Raw genomic sequence first — 23365 nt, 5'->3', positions numbered from 1 at the left:
ACAGCGGCATGAGATATCCCTGAAGACGTTGTCTACACCAGTTGGTGTCAGGGTCGAGTTAACATTGCTCAAAGCTAGTACTGAGTGTTTCTCTGTTACATGTCAATTACATTGCTAAGGCTTGTTACAACAGAATGTCAATGGCATTGTTCGGGTTCGAGGAAACAGTCCACCTAACCTGCATATCTTTGGACACTAAGGGGCAATTTCCCATGGCCAATCCACCTAACCTACACATCTTTGGACACTAAGGGGCAATTTAACATGGCCAATCCACCTAACCTGCATATCTTTGGACACTAAGGGGCAATTTAGCATGGCCAATCCACCTAACCTGCACATCTTTGTACACTAAGGGGCAATTTAACATGGCCAATCCACCTAACCTGCACATCTTTGGACAATAAGGGGCAATTTAGCATGGCCAATCCACCTAACCTGCACATCTTTGTACACTAAGGGGCAATTTAGCATGGCCAATCCACCTAACCTGCACATCTTTGGACACTAAGGGGCAATTTAGCATGGCCAATCCACCTAACCTACACATCTTTGGACACTAAGGGGCAATTTAGCATGGCCAATCCACCTAACCTACACATCTTTGGACACTAAGGGGCAATTTAACATGGCCAATCCACCTAACCTGCATATCTTTGGACACTAAGGGGCAATTTAGCATGGCCAATCCAACTAACCCGCACATCTTTGGACACTAAGGGACAATTTAGCATGGCCAATCCACCGAACCCACACATCTTTGGACACTAAGGGGCAATGTAGCATGGCCAATCCACCTAACCTGCACATCTTTGGACACGAAGATGGATAGAAATTGTCTTTGAGCATATATAGAATCATCGAATCCCTCCAGTACAGAAGGAGGCCATTCAGCCCATTACATCTGCACTGACAACAATCCCACCCAGGCCCTATCCCGTAACCCCACATATTTACCCTGCTAATCCCACTGACACCAGGGTCAATTTAGCTTGACCAATCCACCCAATCCACACATCTGTGGGAGGAAACTGGAAGGAACCCACGCAGACACGGGGAGAATGTGCAAACTCCGCACAGACGGTGACCCAAGCCGGGAATCGAACCCGGGTCCCTGGCGCTGTGCCATCGTGCCGACCATCCGGTGTGGAGGGCGATTGTGGAGGATGCCTGATCCCGAGCCTGAACAAGGTGGCCATCGACAGGTCCAGGCAGTGGGCGATCAAGGGGGTTGCCCATCCCGACTGCCCACCTTTCGAACGTGGCAATGTTTGTGGCCAGGTGGCTTTGGAAAGAGAGCATGTCCGTCAGTACGTCTCAGGCCTTCCACAACCAGTGGGTGCTGCAGGGACTGGGGTGCACCATCACCCTCGGAAGTGATATTTTAGTTTCGTTAGTTAAGTTTCCGCTGACATTTTGTTATAGGTACAGTGTCTCTCCCCCCTCCCCTGCCCCCCCCCCCCCGCCCCCCACCCCCTCCCCCCCCCACCCCCGGCCGCCCCGCCATCTATTGATCAAGTTGTTCTATTAGAAGAGTATACCTAGGGGATAGCCGGGACACTGGGCAGAGTGGGAGGGGGGCTACGAGACTGAATGAGTCAGTATAAATAGGGGGTATCCGGGACACTGGGCAGAGTGGGAGGGGGGCTACGAGACTGAATGAGTCAGTATAAATAGGGGGTATCCGGGGCACTGGGCAGAGTGGGATGGGGGCTACTAGACTGAACACAGTCAATAAACTCTCTCAATGAAGAAAAGCTCTGTGCCTTGGTTCCAACAACACTAGTCACCTTGGATCTCATTCGCATTTTGCCCTTGGGAAAGTGGCTCCTGCCTCTGCCCCTGTTGACTGGGAGGGAGCGTGTGTACAGCACCCGTTGTGTAGATCTCCCCTCCTGCCCACTGCATTGGCTCACTGCCCCACCCTCCCCTCCCCCTCCTCCCAAGCTCCTGCCCCCTGCCTGATTTTCCCATGAGCCCTTTCTGCTGATGTCAGGCACTGAATGTAAAACTTTTGAGATCTCCTACGGTTGCCACCAGCCTTTTGTCGAGTTATTTATTGCACTACCTTGAATTCACGCAGCCAATTGATTCGTGGTCTGCAGGCTACACTGTTTGGTGAAGGAAAATCAATATATTCCTAATCTGGACAAATGCCATCCCGAAAGTATTTTGTTCAAACATCCTTGTCTAGGTTTATACAAGTAAATGGACTGGAAAATGAATTACTTTTTCAGAAGGCCTCAGTGTCGTACCCTATCCTTTATTTATGATGAACACAATGAGTGCAGCCATATTGTCAAGTGGTGACTAGTTCCTGATAGACTATTTGTATTTAGTATGTGAAAGGAGTGTTTTATAGCCAGTTACCTGCAGCTCCCAAGCCTGAACTCCTGTTCTTTTCTGTTCAAAGGTGACATTGGAGGACAGATGGGTTTGTTCATTGGTGCAAGTCTCCTGACTATATTGGAACTTTTTGACTACATGTATGAGGTAAGCTATGGCAAGTCGCTTTGGGCTGGCTTCCTGCAATCAGAAGGAGGGATTCTTTTGTCTTGCTTTGCTGAACAGAAGCAGATCCGTTTAAGGGGAAAAAAGCAAATTACTGCTGGAATCTGAAACCAAAAGGGATTTTTAGAAGGGTTTTAGTTCAGTCGGGCAGCATGGTCGGTGCAGGCTTGGAGGGCCGAAGGGCCTGTTCCTGTGCTGTAATTTTCTTTGTTCTTTGAGAAAACGCTGGAAAATCTCAGCAGGTCTGGCAGCATCCAGTCAGGAGAGAAAAGAGCTGACGTTTCGAGTCCAGGTGACCCTTTGTCAAAGCTAAAAGGCGTAGAAAGTGGGAGATATTTATACTGCAGGGGGAGGGAATGAAAGATGAGTCATCGCCACAGAAACAAGGGGAAAGGCTGCTAATGGCAGCCCATGGAGAGAATAGAAGGTGTGAATGGCCAAACGGCAGAGAAGCTGAAATCAGAGGGTAAACTGTGAGAGATGAAGATGTAGGGGGAGAGAGAGGTAAAATTGAGAAGAAGGGGGAAAGGGGAAGCAAAGGGGGAGAAAAGGTAAGGAAAGGGGGATAAAATAGGGGGAAAGAGTGAGGGGAAAGAAAAATAAATAAAGACAATAAAGAAATAAAAGGTCGAGAACAGTTAAAAATTAAATAAAATGAAAACAAAGGGGTGGAGGTGGGGTGGAGCTAATCATCTGAAGTTGTTGAAATCGATGTTGAGGCCGGAAGGCTGTAAAGTGTCTAGCCGGAAGATGCGATGCTGTTCCTCCAGTTTGCGTTGAGCTTCACTGGAACATTGCAGCAGGCCAAGGACAGACATGTGGGCATGGGAGCAGGATTGTGTGTTAAAATGGCAGCAACTGGAAGGTCAGGGTCCTGATTGCGCTCAGACCAAAGGTGCTCAGCAAAGCGATCACCCAGTCTACGCTTGGTCTCTCCGATATAGAGGAGACCACATTGGGAGCAGCGAATGCAATAGACCAAATTGAAAGAGGCGCAAGTGAAACGCTGCTTAACCTGGAATGAATGTTTTGGACCTTGGATGGTGAGCATGGAAGAGGTAAGGGGGCAGGTGTTACACCTTCTGCACTTGCATGGGGAGGTGCCATGGATGATGGGAGAGGTGTTGGGTATAGTGGAGGAGTGGACTAGGTTATCCCGGAGGGAACGGTATCTGTGGAATGCTGATAGAGGGAGTGAAGGGAAGATGTGTTTGGTGGTGGCGTCACGCTGGAGTTGGCGAAAATGGCGGAGGATCATGCTTTGCATGCGGAGGCTGGTGGGGTGAAATGTGAGAACAAGAGGGAAGGTGGAAGCAGTCACATGGCAAGCAGGGAATCTGCAGATCCTGTGAGATGCAGAGGGAGCATCAGCATTGGTATAGAGTGTTTGAACTGGACTGCCCGTTGCTGTGCAGTAGACTCAATGGGCGGGAATGCCCCCACGCTCCTCCACTGGGTGTTTTGCGGCGACCGTGGTGGATCTTCCAGTCCCACCGCTGTTGATGTGGTTTACTGGTTTTTGCACCTTCTGCCGTTGGGGGAAACCGTGGTGGAGCTCGCCCTCGGCAGGTCTGGAAGATCCCGCCGTCAGGGAAGAACTGAAAAATCCCTCCCGTTGTTAGTTGTTGAGCCTCTCAGTTGCAGTCCAGTAATAAAAGATAATACAAGTCCAGCATCTTCACAAACTCACTTTATTCTCTTTGTACAACTCCACATACACAACACCCAACACCCAGTGCCACCTGTAGCCCCTTTGATTTGATTTGATTTGATTTGATTTATTATTGTCACATGTATTGGGATACAGTGAAAAGTATTGTTTCTTGCGTGCTATACAGACAAAGCATACCGTTCATAGAGAAGGAAGCAAGAGGGTGCAGAATGTAGTGTTACAATCATAGCTAGGGTGGAGAGAAAGATCAGCTTAATGCGAGGTAGGTCCATTCAAAAGTCTGACAGCAGCAGGGAAGAAGCTGTTCTTGAGTCGGTTGGTACGTGACCTCAGACTTTTGTATCTTTTTCCCGAAGGAAGAAGGTGGAAGAGAGAATGTCTGGGGTGCGTGGGGTCCGTGATTATGCTGGCTGCTTTGCGGAGGCAGCGGGAAGTGTAGACAGAGTCAATGGATGGGAGGCTGGTTTGTGTGATGGATTGGGCTACATTCACGACCCTTTGTAGTTCCTTGCGGTCTTGGGCAGAGCAGGAGCCTTACCGAGCTGTGATACAACCAGAAAGGATGCTTTCTATGGTGCATCTGTGAAAGTTGGTGAGAGTCGGAGCTGACATGCCAAAAAGAAAGGAGAGGAGAAAGGTCACTGAATGACAAGGCAGGGCTGGGTAGCACAGTGGCTTGGACAATGCTGCTTCACCTCTGAGGCCCAGAATAGGATCTTGAAATTTAAAGTTTTAAAGTTTAATTATTATCGTCACAAGTAGGCTTACATTAACAATGAAGTTACTGTGGAAATCCCCTAGTCGCCACACTCCTGTTTGGGTACACTGAGGGAGAATTTAGCATGGTCAAACTACCTAATCTGCACATCTTTGGACTGTGGGAGGAAACCGGAGCACCCGGAGGAAACCCATGCAGACACGGGGAGAATGTGCAGACTCCATACAGACAGTGACCCAAGGCCGGAATTGAACCCGGGTCCCTGGTGCTGTGAGGCAGCAGTGCTAACCACTGTGCCACCATACATGATGGCCTGGATTTTTATAGAGTCGGGTTGATTTGGGAGTGGGCGGGCATGTCCTGATTCTGGGATTTCCAACCCCATTCCCAGGTTACCTAATTTTCAGGAGTTCCTTAAAAGGATACCTGTCAAAAGCTTGCACCTAACACTACTAACCTGGCTGCCTTTCAGTGTGGAGGTAGATGCTACCAGGACTTGATGATTTGAGTTATAAGTAGAGGCTGGATAGACTGGGACTTTTTTCTCTGGAGTGTCGGAGGCTGAGGGGTGATCTTATAGAGGTCTATAAAATAATGAGGGGCATAGATCAGCTAGATAGTCAACATCTTTTCCCAAAGGTAGAGGAGTCTAAAACTAGAGGGCATAGGTTTAAGGTGAGAGGGGAGAGATACAAAAGGGTCCAGAGGGGCAATTTTTTCACACAGAGGGTGGTGAGTGTCTAGAACGAGCTGCCAGAGGTAGTAGTAGAGGCGGGTACAATTTTGTCTTTTAAAAAGCATTTAGACAGTTACATTGGTAAGATGGGTATAGGGGGATATGGGCCAAACGCGGACAATTGGGACTAGTTTAGTGGTTAAAAAAGGCTAGCATGGACAAGTTGGGCCGAAGGGCCTGTTTCCATGCTGTAAACCTCCATGACTCTATATCTCCTTCTCCTCCCCAAATTTCATGGAGTTTGGCCAAGTTTTTAAAGAGACATGTGGTTCACTGTCCCTTAGCCAGAAGCCATTGTCTGCACGTGGGCATCTTTTAAAAGACAGGTTCAAACGCTCCTCCTCATGCCCTCCATGCCAAGCTCTGCCATCTCACAGCCCACTATACATTATGGCTCCTGAAATTGCACAGTGGCCCAATGGGCACAGAAAGTCGAGGGTGAAAATCCAAGTCGATAAGATCAGCAGATGATGCCAACTCGGGTAGCCTTAGACTGCCTGAATTCATTTCCTAAAGGACCCGTACAGCTGGCTGGTGACTGAGGGAGCAGCGTTCCAAAAGCTTGTGATTCCGAATAAACCTGGTGGACTTTAACCTGGTGTTGTGAGACTTGTGCCCACCCCAGTTCAACACCGGCATCTCCACATCAGGGTCCTTTAGGAAGTGAATATCAGGCAGTCTGAGGCTACCTGAGTTGGCATCATCTGCTGATTTGACACCAGCCGGTGACTTCACTCACAGAGCTGCAAGGATGGTCGACGTAGGAAATGGAAAAATGTGGAGTCGGAGATTTCAGTGCTTGACTAAGAGTAGCTCTCGGTTCACAGCAGCCGAGAGATCCATCTCCCATTGTTCCAAGGATTACTGCAAGCCTTACCTTGGAACGACACCACAAAGAGGCAACCTATCGTTAGGAAGATACACCAGGCAGTTAGATATCCTTTACGTGCCCATTACCAACAGAGTGTGCCTAACGCCTGATTGGCATTTGTCTAGTAAAGCTTTCTTCATGTGAATCACATTGCAACTATTTTCTAAAAGCGGTGCTTGCTGTTTGGAGTACGCAAAGCAAGGACGATGGTCCCACAAGTGGTTGGATGTTGAGATCGATCTGCTTGCATGATTGCCCTGTGCGGGCACAGTTACCAGCCCAGTGATGCCATCGACCTGATTACTCCCCTTTGCGTCAGGCTTTCCAATGACCCCCTCCCAGTCAATCCTGATTGGTGTGCCCGGGAGAACGGCGGGACGACAAAGCTCCATCAGGCTTTGAAATCTTAATTGGAATCAATTCTGCCTCAGCACAAAGTCTATCAATCTAATCCCCCTTAAAAGTTCAGTTCAGCCAGTGGGTGCACAAGTGATGTTTTGGAGGAGTGTTAAGTAACAATTACAGTGAAGCAGACACAGCTCTGAGGGCTTTGCGTGTTTGAATTTGGGGCCAGGATGAATTTAGCGCAGCCAATCCACCTAACCCGCACATCTTTCCGACTGTGGGAGGAAACCCACGCAGACATGGGGGAGAACGTGCAAACTCCACACAGACAGTGACCCAAGCCGGGAATCGAACCCGGGTCCCTGGCGCCGTGAGGCAACGGTGCTAACCACTGTGCCGCCATGTTGCCCCTACTGATAGTAGAAGGGTCATATGGACTCAAAAAGTTAACTGTGTTTCTCTCGCCATAGACGCTGCTGAGGGTGGACGTGGAGAGGATGTTTCCTCTTGTGGGAAAACCTAGAAATAGCGGGGGGGTCACTGTTTAAAAATAAGGGGTCACCCATTTTTTATTCATTGTTCATTTGTGGGGCATGGGCGTCGCTGGCTGGCCAGCATTTATTTCCCATCCCTAGTTGTCCCTTGAGAAGGTGGTGGTGAGCCGCCATCTTGAATCGCTGCAGTCCATGTTCTGTGGGTTGACCCACAATGCTGTTAGGGAGGGAATTCCAGGATTTTGACCCAGCGACTGTGAAGGAACAGCCGATATATTTCCAAGTTAGGATGGTGAGTGGATTGGAGGGGAACTTGCAGGTGATGGTGTTCCCATGTATCCGCTGCCCTTTAAGACAGAGATTAGGAGAATTTTTCTTCAAGAGGGTGGTGAGTCTCAGGAATTTTTTTCCTCAAAAGGCAGTGGAAGCAGAGTGTCTGAATACTTTTAAGGCAGAGGGAGATAGATTATTGATTAACGAGGGGGGTTGGGGGGTGAAAGGTTATTGGGGGTCGGCAGACTTCGTGTACCATGGCTTCCAAAAGGCTTTTGACTACGTTTCATGTGAAAGGCTGTGAGTTAAACTGAAGGTTGTGGGGATAAACCGTGGAAATGGATGAGAAACTGATAGAAGACAGCAAACGCTCATTAGATGACTGATGTCAGAAGGGTGGATGGGGGAGGTAGGGGGGTTGGGGGTTACTGAGTGCGGCGCCTCAGTGCTGGGACTGCCACTGCTTCTAATTGACAGAAAGGACCTGGACGGCACGGTAGCGCAGTGGTTAGCACTGCTGCCTCACAGCGCCAGGGGCCCCGGGTTCGATTCCCAGCTTGGGTCACTGTCTGTGTGGAGTTTGCACATTCTCCCCATGTCTGCGTGGGTTCCCTCCGGGTGCTCCGGTTTCCTCCCACAGTCCAAAGATGTGCGGGTTAGGCGGATTGGCCAGGTTAAATTGACCCTAGTGTGGTGTTACAAGAATCGGGCCTGGGTGAGATTGTGGTTGGGACAGACTCGATGGGCCGAATGGCCTCCTTCTGCACTGCAGGGATTCTAACGTTCGATTCAAAGTGACCAAACTGGCAAAGGGCACCTGGCAATCCAAAGGGACAGAGCAAAATATGCAAGTGGGTCGAACAATGGCATACAAAATTTAACTACGCCAAGTAGGAAGGAATAATAGATGGACGCGTACTCCAGCAATGGTGTTGTAATGGCCTGAGGGTAAGGCTGAAAGAGATCTGGGAGTGTAAGTAGACCCGTCGCTAAGTTTGTGATGTTCATGTTTGTCTAAGTGAACATTATGCCCGGATCAGTGCAACTGACAGTTATTATTGCCTTCAAATTTGTTTACGGATTGAATTTATATGACTTCAATTCCATTCATTACGATTCATTTGCAATTATAATTGCACTGAGTTTCGAAACAAGACAGAATACCAATAATAAACTGAAGAACATGCACTTGTAAGAGCTCTTACCAAGGTAATAATGCCCGAAACAACTGCTGCCATAGCAACCGCCACTGCCCCTTATACACCACCGACCAAAATTGTATTCTGTAAGTTGCCACTGCGGATCAGCACAAAGTCAATTAGCCTGCATCAGTGAAGAGATTGCCAATCATAGCGTTGTTAAATTTATGACGTACTCACATTGCATTTAGATTAATTTATTGCCCGTGTGTCTTCATTATTGTCCAATGAATTATGAGTAGGGCCTGACAACTGTCAATCAGGCAGCCTTCACAAGGGCCTTAACTTTGCGGCTATTTATGCCAAACCCTTTATAGTCAGTGACATGCCAGTGAAGGTGAGCTGTCATGAAATTAAAGCTCTCCGCATTTTTCACTTGTCCTGTTCAATGCCAGCCTTATGAACACAGTAAGAAGTTTAACAACATCAGGTTAAAGTCCAACAGGTTTATTTGGTAGCAAAAGCCACACAAGCTTTCGGAGCTCTAAGCCCCTTCTTCAGGTGAGTGGGAATTCTGTTCACAAACAGAGCATATAAAGACACAGACTCAATTTACATGAATAATTGTTGGAATGCGAATACTTACAGCTAATCAAGTCTTTAAGAAACAAAACAATGTGAGTGGAGAGAGCATCAAGACAGGCTAAAAAGATGTGTATTGTCTCCAAACAAGACAGCCAGTGAAACTCTGCAGGTCCAGGCAACTGTGGGGGTTACAAATAGTGTGACATGAACCCAATATCCCGGTTGAGGCCGTCCTCGTATGTGCGGAACTTGGCTATCAGTTTCTGCTCAGCGACTCTGCGCCGTCGTGTGTCGCGAAGGCCGCCTTGGAGAACGCTTACCCGAATATCAGAGGCCGAATGCCCGTGACCGCTGAAGTGCTCCCCAACAGGAAGAGAACAGTCTTGCCTGGTGATTGTCGAGCTTATGAACAACAAGTGACTTTAAGTGTCGTAAGGCATGCTTAACAAGACAGGAGCAATTAACTTGACATTGAGCCACGGTGGAAGATATCAGGATAGGAGACAAAAAGCTAAGTCAAAGAGGTAGGTTTTAAGGAGTTTCTGAAGAGGAGAGAGAGGTGGAGAGGTTTAGGGAGGGAATTCCAGAGCTTGGGGCCCAGCCAGCCATTGTCAAAGTTTTAAAGTTTATTTATTAGTCACAAATATGCTTACATTAACACTGCAATGAAGTCACTGTGAAAATCCCCCAGTCGCCGCACTCCTGTTTGGGTTCACTGAGGGAGAATTTAGCCTGGCCAATCCACCTAACCTGCACGTCTTTCGGACTGTGGGAGCAAACCGGAGCACCCGGAGGAAACCCACGCAGCCACGGGGAGAATGTGCAGACTCCGCTCAGACAGTGACCCAAGTCGGGGATCGAACCCGGCTCCCTGGCGCTGTGAGGCAGCCATGCTAACCACTGTGCCACCAGTGATGAAGTTACTGTGAAAATCCCCTAGTCGCCACATCCCTGTTCGGGTACACAGAGAGAGAATTTAGCACGGCCAATGCACCTAACCTACACGTTCCAGGGATTCCGGAGATGGTGGGGACTGATGTATGAGGGGAGATTGACGAGGTTAGGATTGTTTTCGCTGGAGTTCAGACGAATGAGGGAGGATTTCATAGAGACTTATAAAATTCTAACAGGACTAGACAGGGTGGGTGCAGGGAGGATATTCCCGATGGTGGGGGAGTCCAGAACCAGGGGTCACAGTCTGAGGATTCGGGGTAGACCATTTAGGACGGAGATGAGGAGACATTTCTTCACCCGGTGAGCCTGTGGAATTCATTCCCACAGGAAGTAGTTGATGCCAAAACATTGAATGTATTCAAGAGGCGGCTGGATATAGCACTTGGGGCGAACGGGGTTAAAGGTTATGGGGAGAAAGCAGGATTAGGCTGTTGAGTTGGACGATCAGCCATGATCGTGATGAATGGCGGAGCAGGTTGGAAGGGCCGAATGGCCTCCTCCTGCTCCTATCTTCCATGTCTTTTGGACTGTGGGAGGACCTGGCGGAAACCCACACAGACACAGGGGAGAACGTGCAGATTCTGCGCAGACAGTGACCCAATCTGGGAATCAAACCCGGGGTCCCGGGTGCTGTGAGGCAGCGGTGCTAACCACCGTGCCACCGTCACATCTAATAGTGATGGAGCGATTGAAATCAGAATGGGAGGAGGGCAGGGATCTTGGAGGGTCAGAGGAAGTGAGAGATGGGGAGGGGAGGTGAGGCCTTGCAGCGATAGATGAGAATGTCAATGGTTCCGGGAGATGTACCAGTATAAGACAACCGCTGCAAATTAAAAGCGGGTCGCTAATGAACAGGTTAAAGTTGTTGTTAATGAAGATGTGCTGCCTGAATGTGGTCGGCAGAGACCTTTTCAAGTCTTTCAGACTTTGGAAGTGGCCAAACAGGGTAGATTATGAAGATGCATAGATTGTGATTTATTATCTGGCGTGCTAGCTTCCGAGTAATAGAGCTCTGAGTGAATTATAACGAGGACCGCAAGTGGGATATAAATGGTATCCTTCAGGTTTGATCATGCACTCTGCCTCAAACAATATGTTAAAAGTTAATTAAAGCATTAAGTGTCATTAATTAGATAAAAGGGTAAAAAAAGGATGGCTTCATGATGGACTGGAGCACTTCACAGTCTCGTTCCCATGGAGCTGCAGGCAGTGTGAAGGCGAATTGGTCTGTTTTGGGCATAGATTTAGAATTGTGACATTTGCAATATTCAACATAGAAGCACACAGTTGGAGAATTGTTCACACGTCTGGCACCCCATTACATAGAAAGCAAACCATGGCTTGATAAATGTACAACAATGATTTACTAGCTTGATACTGGCAGTAAGACCTAGTATTTATATAACAAAGAATAGTACAGGACAGGAACAGGCCCTTCGGCCCTCCAAAGCCTGCACCGATCACGTTGTCCTATCCAGACCATCCACCTGTATCCCTCTACTCCCCGTCTGTTCATGTGTCTATCCAGATAAGTCTTAAATGTCGCTAACATGTCTGCCTCAACCCCCTCACTTGGCAGCGCATTCCAGGCCCCCACCACCCTCTGTGTAAAAAACTTCCTCCACACATCTCCACCGAACCTTTCCCCCCTTATCTTGAACTTGTGCCGCCTTGTAATTGTTATTACAGTCTACCTTCAGGAGTGCCAGAGGAACTGACACGCCCCGGTTAAATACAAGGAAAAGACTCCCTGATTGGCCCATCAAAATCCCTTTATTTACACACTCTAACAGCAGTACACAGAGTGCTATCAGTCAGCAGTCTACCTTCGGGAGTGCCAGAGGAACTGACACGCCCCGGTTAAATACAAGGAAAAGACTCCCTGATTGGCCCATCAAAATCCCTTTATTTACACACTCTAACAGCAGTACACAGAGTGCTATCAGTCAGCAGTCTACCTTCGGGAGTGCCAGAGGAACTGACACGCCCCGGTTAAATACAAGGCAAAGACTCCCTGATTGGCCCATCAATTGGATCCTTAATCAGGGATTTCATACTCCAATAGGCCAACCTCAATGGCCCAATTGAGGTCATTACACTTTTTAAACTATATGATCAGGGCCCGAGTAAAGGGAGCCTCACTCCGCACCTTTGCTGTATTTGATCTGGGAATGCTTGATGCCAAATGTCAGGAACGTGTTCCATCCCCCAGCAAACACAGTCGGAGTGGGGGAGGAAGGAAAATCTCATTGTAAAAAAGATGCAACTGATATAATTGTATCAATTATAAATGGTGCATCCCTTTAAGTGAATTGCAGTCAGGAGCTCCAAGCTGTTTGTTGGCTTTTGACCAAGTCATTCCCTGCTGTGTTGCAACTTATGATGAATCAACTCAATCTGATTCGCTATTGGCTCAGTTCCGAAGCATAGAATCATAGAATCATAGAAACCCTACAGTGCAGAAGGAGGCCATTCGGCCCATCGAGTCTGCACCGACCACAATCCCACCCAGGCCCTACCCCTACATATTTTACCCGCTAATCCCTCTAACCTACGCATCCCAGGACACTAAGGGGCAATTTAACATGGCCAATCAACCTAACCCGCACATCTTTGGACTGTGGGAGGAAACCGGAGCACCCGGAGGAAACCCACGCAGACACGGGGAGAATGTGCAAACTCCACACAGACAGTGACCCGAGCCGGGAATCGAACCCGGGACCCTGGAGCTGTGAAGCAGCAGTGGTAACCACTGTGTTACCGTGCCGCCCTTTATATATCAAATCATGTCAAGTTTCTCAACTCCCTCGTTCCTTTAATAAACAAAGCCAATTGTGTGGAGGACAAGCAGTGTCTGGCCGCAAGCTCCAAGCTTGTAATGTACTCCAGGGCTCAATCGACGTCCAGAACCTCAAGAGTCCCATTGCAAGAGGCTTATCTTCTCTCCAGCCTCTCTGATATGTCACAGCCTTACGCTCACTTGCAATTGCCTTTCCCACGTGGCATTGCTGACAGGTATTCAAGGCTCCATTAGATTTCTGTGCGGGCTTTCCCAATCCGTGCTGTCAATTGGGTGGAAGATTGGCCGGAAACTCCAGAAATGTGGGCCTGGAATTTCCAGTCCCGCCGTGGCAGAATGCAGTGAGCCAGTCCAAAGTCCATTGACTTCGGTGGCACTGGTAAATCCCACTAGCGGATGGGACTGGAAGATCCCACTGATGGAACATAGGAACAGGAGTAGGCCATTCAGCCCCTCAAGCCCGCTCCGTTCAATGAGATCATGGCTGATCTGTGGCCTAACTCCATGTACCTGCCCTAGGTCCACATCCCTTGATAACCTTGCTCAATAAAAATGTGTCTATCTCAGACTTAAACCTAACAATTGGAATCATAGAATCCCTACAGTGCAGAAGGAGGCCATTCAGCCCATCATGCCTGCACCGACCACAATCCCATCCAGACCCTATCCCCATGGATTTACCCCAGCTAGTTCCCCTGAGACTAAGAGGAAATTTAGCATGGCCAATCCACCTAACCCGCACATCCTTTGGACTGTGGGAGGAAACCGGAGCGCCCAGAGGAAACCCACGCAGACACGGGGAGAAAGTGCAGACTCTACACAGACAGTGACCCAAGCTGGGAATCGAACCCGGGTCTCTAGCGCTGTGAGGCAGCAGTGCTAACCACTGTGCCACCATGCCGCTCATAATTGAACCAGCATCCACCGCCATTTGAGGAAGAGAGTTCCACCACTCTGCGTGTAGAAGTGTTTTCTAACATCTCTCCTGAATGGCTTGGCTCTCATTTTTGGATTATGGGCCCTGATTCTAGAGCCTAATAGAGACAGTTTAACCTTATCCACCCTGTCCTTCCCTGTAAATATTTTGTGGACTTCTATCAGATCGCCCCTCTACCTACTGAATGCAAAAGAATAAAGGCCTAATTTGTCTAATCTCTCCTCGTAACTTAACCACTGAAGTCCAGGAATCATTCTTGTCAACCTGTGTTGAACTCCCTCCAGGGCCAAAACATCCTTCTGAAGGTGTGGTGCCCATACCTGCTCACAGTACTCTCAATGGGGTGGCTAGCTTGTTAATTTTAAATCTCCAATAGAGGAGAGCTCAGGTTAGATGGAAGTTAAAAACATAATTAATCTCCAACCCTTGTTACACCTGCAGTTTTAACAGTGGTGTCAAGAAGATTTGTTATATGAAATATTTCTTTATAATTGGCTGGACACACATATGTATTGAACATTTTTGAAAAGAACACTTTCCCTAAGTGAAGTACACTGGTTTACACCAGCAATAATGTTGCATTTACGGTGGACACAAGCTGCTTCTATGACGACACAGAGGCCAGAATTTTACCAGTACGCCCGCCCAAGGCTCATAAGATCGCGCCCGAGGCCAACGTGGAATGCCGTTTCGGGGCGGACATGCCGGTACAATCAGGGCCAGAGTCTATGAAGCGCTCAGAGGGAGGTCATGTGATCCAACTTGGATGAAAAAGTGCTGGATTTTTGGATAGTCAGAGAGAGGCTATCACATTAACCCCACCCATCCCCGCCATTTTTTTCTACTGAAAACTCTCTCAAAAAACTGAGCAGTTCATGATTTGAAAAACCCACCAGAAGACCTCATTGCTGCAAGACAAGAATTCGAAAGGGAGAATTCTGAATCAGCACCACTGTCTCCAGTGAGAAACTCCAAGAATCAACAGCTTCTGTAGACCCTTCAGCTGTGAACAATCATCTGGACACTCTGTGAATACATTTTTCGTGACTTTACTTGTTACTTGGCCAAGTTTTTAATGCAGAGTTTAACTTTTTTTTGCATGTTTTGGAGAGATTGTATGTATGTTGCTTTTGCATTAGTGGGCAGTTGGACGTATTTGTACATTTTAAACTTTTTGTTAATAATTTCTGCATCTTCATTTGAGTGGGTTTTAGCGATAAAACAAACTCTTTACTTGTTAACATAATGGGCGGCGTGGTGGCACAGTGGTTAGCACTGCTGCCTCAGAGTGTCAGGGACCCGGGTTCGATTCCCGGCTTGGGTCACCGTCTGTGTGGAGTTTGCACATTCTCTCCATGTCTGCTTGGGTTTCCTCCGGGTGCTCCGGTTTCCTCCCACAGTCCAAAGATGTGCGAGTTGGGTGGATTTGCCACGTTAAATTGCCCCTTAGTGTCAGGGGGATTAGCAGGGTAAATGCGTGGGGTTATGGGGATGGGGCCTGGGTGGGATTGTGGTCGGTGCAGACTCGATGGGCTGAATGGCCTCCTTCTGCACTGTATGATTTTATAATGAGCCTGGCTGGCCTATTTCTTTCATTAAGCTAACACAGTTAAATTTTGATTAATTTGGCAATATCACCTCCCTTTTAGATTTAAACTGTTATTACCAACTTAGGCGTGGGACAAAGACTCAGTTTTACCCCTGTTAGCCTGGTTGTAACAGCGGCACGATGGTGTAGCGGGGGCAGGTGACCAACTTGCTCCCAAAAGGCAGCTCAGTTGTTGAAAGCTTTTCAGGAGCCTGTGTGCCTCCATTTTTTCAAACTTTCTGTTTAACTCCTGCTGGCTGTGCTTCCCTGGCCTCAGGAAAGCCGGCAGGTAAGAGAAGGCAAACAGATACAAAAGTCTGAGGTCACGTACCAACTGACTCAAGAACAGCTTCTTCCCTGCTGCTGTCAGACTTTTGAATGGACCTACCTTGCATTAAGTTGATCTTTCTCTACACACTAGCTGTGACTGTAACACTACATTCTGCGCTCTCTCCTTTCCTTCTCTATGAACGGTATGCTTTGTCTGTATAGTGAGCAAGAAACAATACTTTTCACTGTATCCCAATACATGTGACAATAATAAATCTTGAGAAAGGATATACTGTCACTGGAGGGGGTGCAGAGGAGATTCACTCGGTTGATTCTGGAGTTGAGAGCGTTGGCTTATGAGGAGAGACTGAGTAGACTGGGGCTATACTCATTGGAATTCAGAAGAATGAGGGGAGATCTTATAGAAACATATAAGATTATGAAGGGAATAGATAAGATAGAAGCAGGGAGGTTGTTTCCACTGGCGGGTGAAACTAGAACTAGGGGGCATGGCCTCAAAATAAGGGGAAGCAGATTTAGGACTGAGTTGAGGAGGAACTTCTTCACCCAAAGGGTTGTGAATCTGTGGAATTCCCTGCCCAGTGAAGCAGTTGAGGCTACCTCATTGAATGTTTTTAAGTCAAGGATGGATAGATTTTTGAACAGTAAAGGAATTAAGGGTTATGGTGAGCGGGTGGGTAAGTGGAGCTGAGTCCATGAAAAGATCAGCCATGATCTTATTGAATGGCGGGGCAGGCTCGAGGGGCCAGATGGCCTACTCCTGCTCCTAGATCTTATGCTCTTATGTTTAAGTCAAATCAAATTGAATCAAAGGCTGAGATCCATTGATAAGTGGTTTTACAGCACTGTTTGTGGGCCAGGAGGAGAAGGAATGTTTGTCCAGACCTTCAAACTTACCCTGTCAACCTCCTCCACCCCTCATGATCTGTCAGGAACCGCACCGCCCCCCCCCCCGATCCCCGGCACACACAGAGGGCGGAATGTTACCAGCACGTCCGCCCGAGGTTTGTACGATCCCACCCGAGGCCAACGGAGAATGCTGTTCTCCGAGCCTCGCCCACCCCCGGAATCGGGACGGGCGCGCCAGTAACATTCCAGCCACAATCTCTAACTGCCCCTTTCTCAATCTTCTCCCTTGTGAAATTGTCAGGAGAGTAAATCTTCAGCGGCAACTCCGTTTTCCCACCCTCTCCCCACATCCCTTGATTCCCCGAGAGATTCCCTCCCGGAACTTTACGAAAAGAAATTCCAAGCGCTGAACGAGCGAGAGAACGAGAGAGTTTCAGAGCCGTTTTTGAGGGCAAGTTTAGAAATGCAATCGTATGGCACCTAGTGCAAAAAATAGAAGCAGGATGTGATTCTCGCCAGCAAGGCAGTGGGGGGGTGGGGAGGAGGCAGAGCCTGAGCTCGCCAGGGAAGCCGGCTGCTAAGTTCCACGGGCGCCATTGCGCAGGCGCCCCGATCTCTCAGGTCTCATTGGACGTGAAGCCGATTTCTCCGGTAAAACAGGGCTGGTATGATCGGGGCAGGCGATAAACCGGGCCCAAATCGGATTTTCCGCCTCCTGCCCGACCTTACCACTTTGCCTCTCTGAAAGTCGGGCGGGACGAGGTCATAAGATCGCGCCCCTTATTCTTGGACCTTGGCATCCTTCCCTTGAAGATTAGTGTGAAGCAATGGAAGGATCTGTAGATTGATTAACATCCCCACAGACAGTGTGAACCATCTCCATACAGGTGGTTGATATTATATGGTGGGAGGGTTTTATGGGCTCCCTTGTCCCCAAGAATCCCACTGGATTATCAACCCAGCATTCAGAGCTCCAGCCACCAGGACTGTTTGACATGGGGTTCGAACCCTGTGCTTTCTGACTCATAGAATGACCCAGGGACCTTCAGATCAATTCCACATGTCTGCTGGCAGAGGGTTTAACCTGGAACCTCTGGTCTATTCAGCTCCATAACGCACTGTGGGATCCTTCCACCAACTCAAGCCAACAAGGGAATGAGGGGCCCTTTAATTCCATTTTCATTGGAGACTTTCCTTTGTGGACAAGTTTCCTTGAATTGTACAGTTTAAAGTGTTATTTCCACCACTCCACTGTGTCAGAAGGTACAATTCTAGGAGTTGAATACATAGAAACATAGCAGATAGGAACAGGAGGAGGCCATTCAGCCCTTCGAGCATGCTCCACCATTCATCACCATCATGGCTGATCGTCCAACTCAGTAGCCTCATCCTGCTTTCTCCCCATAACCTTTAACCCCATTTTCCCTCAGTGCTACATCGAGCCACCTCTTGAATACCATGATCTGGGCAGATGGTTAAGTAGAGTACTGAAGGGGTGCTGCATTGTCGGAGGTGCAGTTTGTTTGTAAGCTCAGTGGGTGTAAAAGATCCCACGACCTATTTGAAGACAAAGCAGGGGACTTGTCCCTGATGTCCCGGCCAACATTCATCCTCTCAAGCCACACCACTTGAAGCACAGTATCTGGTCATTGATCGCCTGTGGGATCCTGCCGTGCACAGATTGGCCATTGTGTTACATCGTAACAATGAGTGCACCTCAAAAACAGGCCATCGACTGTGAAGCACTTTTGCGTGTCCTGAGGAAAGTGGAAGTTGCTATATAAATGCAAAATCTTCTGCAGTTTGAATTGAGACGGTTAGACTGCAATAGTTTTCATTTATCTTTGAAAGTCCTCTTTCATACTCAAAATACTTTCCGCTGTCAATAAGCCTCCATCAGCAGTAAGTGTGTGTCCAGTCTAGAATAGTTTCCCAATTAAATACAATGCTTTCATTGCAAGTATCACTGCTTAATGAATACAGAGTGAGTGTGTGATCAGATTGGCTGTGTTTCATTTTGACTGGAGACACGGTGCGGTGGCACAGTGGTTAGCACTGCTGCTTCACAGCTCCAGGGACCTGGGTTCGATTCCCGGCTTGGGTCACTGTCTGTGTGGAGTTTGCACATTCTCCTCGTGTCTGCGTGGGTTTCCTCCGGGTGCTCCAGTTTCCTCCCACAGTCCAAAGATGTGCGGGTTAGGTTGATTGGCCATGCTAAAAATTGTCCCTTAGTGTCCGTAGGTTAGAGGGATTAGCGGGTAAATATGTAGGGATATGGGGGTAGGGCCTGGGTGGGATTGTCGGTGCAGACTCGATGGGCCGAATGGCCTCTTTCTGTGCTGTAGGGTTTCTAAGATTCTTCTTTCTAAGATAATAAACTGACTGGACCATTCACATGAAGTAATAAGAATCAGGCTTGCAATAAGCTTACAATGATTGATTCCATACGATGGAAAGTTTGGCCCGCATTCAGGGCCACTGGCTCACAGAGACAGCACAGGATTCCGGGTTCCTTACAGAGGATTGGGCATACGCAACAGGGGCAGGAATAGTCCATTCGGCCCCTCGTGTCGACTCTGCTATTCACCGAGTATCCAAAGATGTGCGGGTTAGGTGGATTGGCCGTGCTAAATTGACCCCAGTGTCAGGGGATTAGCAGGGTAAATACGTGGGGTTACAGGAATAGGGCCTGGATGGGATTGTTGCCGATACAGACTCGATGGGCCGAATGGCCTCCTTCTGCACTGTAGGAATTGTATGAAATGTGTGGCAGTATCTTGAGTATGTGTGTCTCCCATTTCAAATCACCCTTTATGGATTCACAATTAGTTAACAAAGAGAAAGGAGGGACTGTTCTCTTCCCCTCCCCCTCTCCCTCCTCCCCCCACAGTATTTCTCACACCTCTGAATGAATGCAGCGATGACTCCGGAGTGGTGCGATTAATGGTTCATTCTCGAGAGGTCACTGCCTTTTCCAGTCACAGTAAACAGCGAAAAGAAGGTCGGCCCCTCAGCTCCAACGAGCCGTGTGTGTGAGTGTCGCTCAATCTTACACCAGAACAGCGCTTAGAATCACAGAATCCCTACAGTGCAGAAGGAGGCCATTCGGCCCATCGAGTCTGCACCGACCACAATCCCACCCAGGCCCGATCTCCATAACCCCATGTATTTACCCTGGCTTGTCCCCCTGACACTAAGGGGCAATTTACCATGGCCAATCCACCTAACCTGCACATCTTTGGACACTAAGGGACAATTTAGCATGGCCAATCCACCTAACCCGCACATCTTTGGACACTAAGGGGCAATTTAACATGGCCAATCAACCTAACCTGCACATCTTTGGAGTGTGGGAGGAAACCGGAGCACCCGGAAGAAACCCACGCAGACACGCGGAGAACGTGCAAACTCCACACAGACAGTGACCCAAGCTGGGAATCGAATCTGGGTCCCTGGCACTGTGAGGCAGCAGTGCTAATCACTGTGCCACCGTGCTACTTGTGATGAACTGTGACGTCTCAAGCGCTGACATTTCTTCAGTCCATGAATGGAACTTTGATTGGGCATGACTATCCGCTCCTGTGCAGGTTAGGTGGATTGGCCATGCTAAATTGCCCCTTAGTGTCCAAAGATGTGCAGGTTAGGTGGATTGGCCATGCTAAATTGCCCCTTAGTGTCCAAAGATGTGTAGGTCAGGTGGATTGGCCATGCTAAATTGCCCCTTAGTGTCCAAAGATGTGCAGGTTAGGTGGATTGGCCGTGCTAAATTGCCCCTTAGCGTCCAAATGGCCTTCTGCACTGTAGGATTCTATGAAGTAATTACTCCTCATTTCTGTTTGAAATCTGCCAGTGCCTCCTGTGTAGAACAACCCACTGTTCTCCCTCACATCTCCAGCTGAGGTGGGAGGTAGTGCGTAATGGCGTTCTCATGAGACTATTAATCTAGTGTGACACAGGCTTACAGAACACGGGCAGACAGAACAAGCGCACACACAGGCAGACAGGACAAGCGCACACACAGGCAGACAGGACAAGCGCACACACACAGGCAGACAGGACAAGCACACACACAGACAGACAGGACAAGCGCACACACAGGTAGACAGAACAAGCGCAAACACACAGGCAGACAGGACAAGCGCACACACACAGGCAGACAGGACAAGCACACACACAGACAGACAGGACAAGCGCACACACAGGTAGACAGAACAAGCGCAAACACACAGGCAGACAGGACAAGCGCACACACACAGGCAGACAGAACAAGCACACACACAGGCAGACAGGACAAGCGCACACACACAGGCAGACAGGACAAGCGCACACACAGACAGACAGGACAAGCGCACACACAGGTAGACAGAACAAGCGCAAACACACAGGCAGACAGGACAAGCGCACACACACAGGCAGACAGGACAAGCACACACACAGACAGACAGGACAAGCGCACACACAGGTAGACAGAACAAGCGCAAACACACAGGCAGACAGGACAAGCGCACACACACAGGCAGACAGAACAAGCACACACACAGGCAGACAGGACAAGCGCACACACACAGGCAGACAGGACAAGCGCACACACAGGCAGACAGGACAAGCGCACACACAGGCAGACAGGACAAGCGCACACACACAGGCAGACAGGACAAGCGCACACACACAGACAGACAGGACAAGCGCACACACAGGTAGACAGAACAAGCGCAAACACACAGGCAGACAGGACAAGCGCACACACACAGGCAGACAGGACAAGCACACACACAGACAGACAGGACAAGCGCACACACAGGTAGACAGAACAAGCGCAAACACACAGGCAGACAGGACAAGCGCACACACACAGGCAGACAGAACAAGCACACACACAGGCAGACAGGACAAGCGCACACACAGGCAGACAGGACAAGCGCACACACAGGCAGACAGGACAAGCGCACACACAGGCAGACAGGACAAGCGCACACACACAGGCAGACAGTCACAGGTGGAGAAGGTGGTGAAGAAGGCATATGGCATGCTTGCCTTTATAGGACGGGGCATAGAGTATAAAAGTTGGGGTCTGATGTTGCAGATGTATAGAACGTTGGTTCGGCCGCATCTGGAATACTGCGCCCAGTTCTGGTCGCCACACTACCAGAAGGACGTGGAGGCTTTAGAGAGAGTGCAGAGGAGGTTTATCAGGATGTTGCCTGGTATGGAGGGGCTTAGTTATGAGGAGAGATTGGGGAAACTGGGGTTGTTCTCACTGGAAAGACGGAGGATGAGGGGAGATCTAATAGAGGTGTATAAAATTATGAAAGGCATAGATCGGGTGAACGGTGGGAAGCTTTTCCCCAGGTCGGTGGTGACGTTCACGAGGGGTCATAGGTTCAAGGTGAAGAGGGGGAGGTTTAACACAGATATCAGACGGACATATTTTACACAGAGGGTGGTGGGGACCTGGAATGCGCTGCCAGGCAAGTTGGTGGAGGCGGACACACTGGGAACGTTTAAGACTTATCTAGACAGCCATATGAACGGAGTGGGAATGGAGGGATACAAAAGAATGGTCTAGTTTGGACCAGGGAGCGGCGCGGGCTTGGAGGGCCGAAGGGCCTGTTTCTGTGCTGTATTGTTCTAGAACAAGCGCACACACAGGCAGGCAGAACAAGCGCACACACACAAGCAGACAGAACAAGCACACACACAGGCAGACAGAACAAGCGCACACACAGGCAGACAGGACAAGTGCACACACACAGGCAGACAGGACAAGTGCACACACACAGGCAGACAGGACAAGTGCACACACACAGGCAGACAGGACAAGCACACACACAGGCAGACAGAACAAGCACACACACAGGCAGACAGGACAAGTGCACACACACAGGCAGACAGAACAAGCACACACACAGGCAGACAGGACAAGCACACACACAGGCAGACAGGACAAGCACACACACAGGCAGACAGGACAAGTGCACACACACAGGCAGACAGAACAAGCACACACACAGGCAGACAGGACAAGCACACACACAGGCAGACAGAACAAGCACACACACAGGCAGACAGGACAAGCGCACACACAGGCAGACAGAACAAGCAGCACACACAGGCAGACAGAACAAGCACACAGGCAGACAGAACAAGCGCACACACAGGCAGACAGAACAAGCACACACAGGCAGACAGGACAAGCGCACACACAGGCAGACAGAACAAGCAGCACACACAGGCAGACAGAACAAGCACACAGGCAGACAGAACAAGCGCACACACAGGCAGACAGAACAAGCACACACACAGGCAGACAGAACAAGCGCACACACGGGCAGACAGAACACGTGCACACACAGGCAGACAGAACAAGCAGCACACACAGGCAGACAGAACACGCGCACACACACTCTTACACATACTCTCTCACACACATACTCTCACACACACACACACACACTCTCTCACACACACTTTCTCACACACTCTCACACACTCTGTCACACTCTCACACTCACTCGCACACACACACACACACACACTCTCACACACTCTGTCACACTCTCTCACACACACACACTCACACACACGCACTCACACACACACAC

The 23365-nt window shown here is 49.1% G+C and overlaps 1 protein-coding gene across 4 annotated transcripts in view; it reads left to right on the top strand.

The window, feature by feature from the left end:
- The window catches only part of LOC144481903 (acid-sensing ion channel 1-like), a 1161333-nt gene that overhangs the window by 1126953 nt on the left and 11015 nt on the right, over positions 1-23365 (top strand). For all 4 annotated transcript variants that reach the window (XM_078201068.1, XM_078201069.1, XM_078201066.1 and 1 more), the window contains one exon: positions 2414-2493. In XM_078201068.1, coding sequence (XP_078057194.1) covers positions 2414-2493 — 80 coding nt within the window. The remainder of the gene's footprint in view (positions 1-2413; positions 2494-23365) is intronic.

This window comes from Mustelus asterias, chromosome X (genome assembly GCF_964213995.1).
Source record: "Mustelus asterias chromosome X, sMusAst1.hap1.1, whole genome shotgun sequence".
NCBI classification, from domain to species: domain Eukaryota; kingdom Metazoa; phylum Chordata; class Chondrichthyes; order Carcharhiniformes; family Triakidae; genus Mustelus; species Mustelus asterias.
Note: the sequence above shows the minus strand (reverse complement) of the source record. Positions and strands in the feature narration are given on the sequence as shown.